At 41.4% G+C, this 3,603-nt stretch overlaps 1 protein-coding gene across 1 annotated transcript; it reads right to left on the reverse strand.

Moving 5' to 3' along the window:
• Window positions 1–1,619: 1,619 nt before the first annotated feature.
• Window positions 1,620–2,549, reverse strand: LOC147712339 (olfactory receptor 5V1-like). The gene has a single exon (XM_086919641.1). It carries the CDS (start codon window positions 2,547–2,549, stop codon window positions 1,620–1,622), a length of 930 nt encoding a protein of 309 aa, XP_086775767.1.
• Window positions 2,550–3,603: the final 1,054 nt, after the last annotated feature.

Consider the following 3,603-nt stretch of genomic DNA (forward strand, 5'->3'; position numbering starts at 1 on the left):
TCTGAGCGGATTTCATGAATAGGTCAGAATAAGATTCAAATCACAAATTCAAATTAGCATCGCTGCTCATCAACTACAACAACCAAGCATTAAACCACTAGCCAGTTTACTCTCGCTTTATAATTTAGTTTGTAGATACCAAGATTCAATATCAATAATAAAGAGGGAGGCTCTCGACAGTACTTGGTCCCTTGGAACATAAAGCTATCAAACAAGAATTTGGATTGGACAAAAATACCTGGGTCTGTATCATTATGGACTTTGCAGATGCAGTGCAGAGCCAAGCACGTTTTATGGACCTCAGAGTGGAAACATAATTCATTTAACAAGATATTTGTCTGAGCAATGATCTATTTTCAGATAGTACAACTGAGAAACAATGGACAAGATTTGCCTCTTTCTGTCTCTGAGCTGTGCTTCTGGAAATAAATCACTAACTCAGTGACTAACTCAGAAAGCCACTGAGCTAAATTAATTCACTTTAGACACCGCAGGCGCATAAAAACAGGCGCCCGGCTCAACGCTGCAGCATCAAAGACCATCATGATACTGCCATTGTAGTGCTTGGAGGTCCGAAAGCTGTCTCTTAAGATACACCTGAAAAGGTCTCAGTGACTTTAAGGGTATATGTGATGTGCCATCTTCATACAGTAATGTATCAGGACTGACGTCTTAGAATATAAGCATTTCCTAAAACCCTTTGCTCATGCCTGCTATAAGCGCTATAGTGTAACTTTGAAGAACACAGGGCCCTATTCACAGAATGAACTTAAGACTTAATCCTAAACTTACTACTGTTTTGGTATTCACAGATTGCACTTACTACTTTTTGTATTCACAGAATGAACTTACTACTTTTGGCATTCACAGAATGCACTTACTACTTTTGGTATTCACAGAATGAACTTCTCATTTCGGTATTCACAGAAGTTAGGACTCCTAACTTTAGTACTCCTAAATGCCTTCTGTGAATACCAAAAGTCTTAAAATTAGGATTTTTCTCAATTTAGTAGTAGTAAAGTTAGGACTCCTAACTTTAGGACTCCTAAATGCCTTCTCCTAACTTTACTACTACTAAATTGAGAAAAATCCTAATTTTAAGACTTTCGGTATTCACAGAAGGCATTTAGGAGTCCTAAAGTTAGTAGTCCTAACTTTACTACTACTAAATTGAGAAATATCGTAATTTTAGGACTTTCGGTATTCACAGAAGGCATTTAGGAGTCCTAAAGTTAGGAGTCCTAACTTTACTACTACTAAATTGAGAAAAATCCTAATTTTAAGACTTTCGGTATTCACAGAAGGCATTTAGCAGTCCTAAAGTTAGGAGTCCTACCTTCTGTGAATACTGAAATGAGTAAGTTCATTCTGTGAATACCAAAAGTAATAAGTGCATTCTGTGAATACCAAAAGTAGTAAGTGCAATCTGTGAATACCAAAACAGTAGTAAATTTAGGATTGAGTCTTAAATTCATTCTGTGAATCGGGCCCTCAGAAATAAATTTTTTGCTCTTTACACAATTTCTTCCAAGGTCTAGCATTTTCAGTTTTAAGCTTTTCTCTTTCTTGATGATGCACAAGGTTGACCCTACATCCTGCCTTTCACAACCTTAAGTTTGTCACTTCCCAAATGCTTTTCTCAGTGCACACTTAATTTCTTTGTTCCGCAGACTGTAGATGATAGGATTCAGCATTGGTGTCAATAGGCTGTAGAGAACTGAAACCATCCTGTCCTGGTCCAAGTCATAGCTGGAAGATGGCCGCACATAGGTAAATAAACTTGCCCCATAAAATAAAATAACCACTGTCAAATGTGAAGCACAGGTGGAAAAGGCCTTGCGCCTACCATCACGAGAGTGCATTTTTAGAATGGCGGTCATAATATAAATGTAGGAAACCAGAATAAAAAATAAGGGGCTGAGGGCCACAAACACGCCTCCAACGACAAAGAGCACAATTTCATTGACCCAGGTGCTTGTGCAGGATAACTTTAGAAGTGGTGGAATGTCGCAGAAGAAGTGGTTGACCCTGTTGGACCTACAGAAGGTGAGCTGGAAAGTCAGAGCAGTGTGTATGATAGCATTGAGAGAGCCTCCCATCCATGCAATAGCGCCCAGTTGGATGCATACTCGCTGGGTCATGAGGGTAGTGTACCGCAAAGGTTGGCATATTGCCATATACCGGTCATATGCCATTGCAGCAAGAAGGATAGCTTCGGTCCCCTCCAGGGACACAAAGAAGTATAGTTGGAAGACACAGCCCAAAAAGGTTATTGTCTTTTCCCCTATGACACCAACCATCATTTTGGGGACAGTGACAGAGATATAACATATGTCTAAAAACGAAAGGTTGCAAAGAAAGAAGTACATAGGTGTTTGAAGTTGATGACTGCAATTAGTTGCAAGAATGATCACTAGATTGGCCGCCAGCGTAGACAAATACATCACTAACAATAACAGAAATACTAGACTTTGAAGTCCTTGAAGATTTGAAAACCCTACAATGAAAAAAATGTGGATTGAGGAATTGATTTTTCCTTTCTCCTCCATTTTGATCCCTGTGAACAGAGATAAAGCAATGTGAATAAAAAGATCAGATGACAATGCAATACTTGATAACATTAGCCGTTTTGTAGATTGCAGGATGAGTACAACGCCAGGGAGGAAAGGCAAGAGTGAAAGGTTCAATCAGAGCATTAAAGAACTTAAATAGTCGCAGCCAGCATTACTCGCGGGTGGGGGGTTGCGCAGGGAGGGGTTGCGCGGGGGAGTTAATTAAGCAAGCATTTACAATGCAATGGTCTCTGCATCATTAAAGGTAGAGCTATTGGCATTGCTCATGACATTTCTTTAAACATAAATAAATGGCATTGCCATTCACATTGCCAATAGCTTAATCGTTAAATAAATGGCATTGTCATTTACAATGGGCAACTGCAAGATTTTGTTTGTAATGTAAGCCATGCTTTCGCAGTACTGTTGAATTTCATTATCGTCGCCTAGTGCTATTTTTCAGCCGTATATAGCGTGAGTTTTGTGGAGGTGCACCCTGCACGTTCACACACTGCTCACCCTACACACTCACACACTGCTCACCCTGCGTAATGCGAAAAGACCTAGCTCTGCCCTTCGGCCTGTGTTGTAATCGTACAGTAGGTTGTGAGTAGCTGCGCTTGATTGGTTGAGGCATCCCCTCTTTGCTGCTCCCTTCACAGAGGGCCGGCTGCCTCAATGAAGCTCCCACGTGTTCAGCTGTTCCTTGTTTTAGCTCCTGTGTGTCAGTGCACTGTGTAAGCGCACAAGCATACCCTGCTCTCTCTGGAACAGGCACTTGGCACTCACCACTCTGCACTCACTACTCTGCACTCACTACTCTGCACTCACTACTCTGCACTCACTACTCTGCACTCACTACTCACTACTCTGCACTCACTACTCTGCACTCACTACTCTGCACTCACACTCTGCACTCACATTCTGCACTCACTACTCTGCACTCACACTCTGCACTCACAACTCTGCACTCACAACTCTGCACTCACTACCCTGCACTCACTACTCTGCACTCACTACTCTGCACTTACTACTCTGCACTCACTCTCTG

The sequence above is a fragment of the Lissotriton vulgaris genome, chromosome 5, assembly GCF_964263255.1.
Source record: "Lissotriton vulgaris chromosome 5, aLisVul1.2, whole genome shotgun sequence".
Classification (NCBI taxonomy): domain Eukaryota; kingdom Metazoa; phylum Chordata; class Amphibia; order Caudata; family Salamandridae; genus Lissotriton; species Lissotriton vulgaris.

Excerpts from the sequence above, each read along its gene's own strand:
- LOC147712339 (XM_086919641.1), bottom strand. The coding sequence starts at position 2,549 with ATGGAGGAGAAAGGAAAAATCAATTCCTCAATCCACATTTTTTTCATT.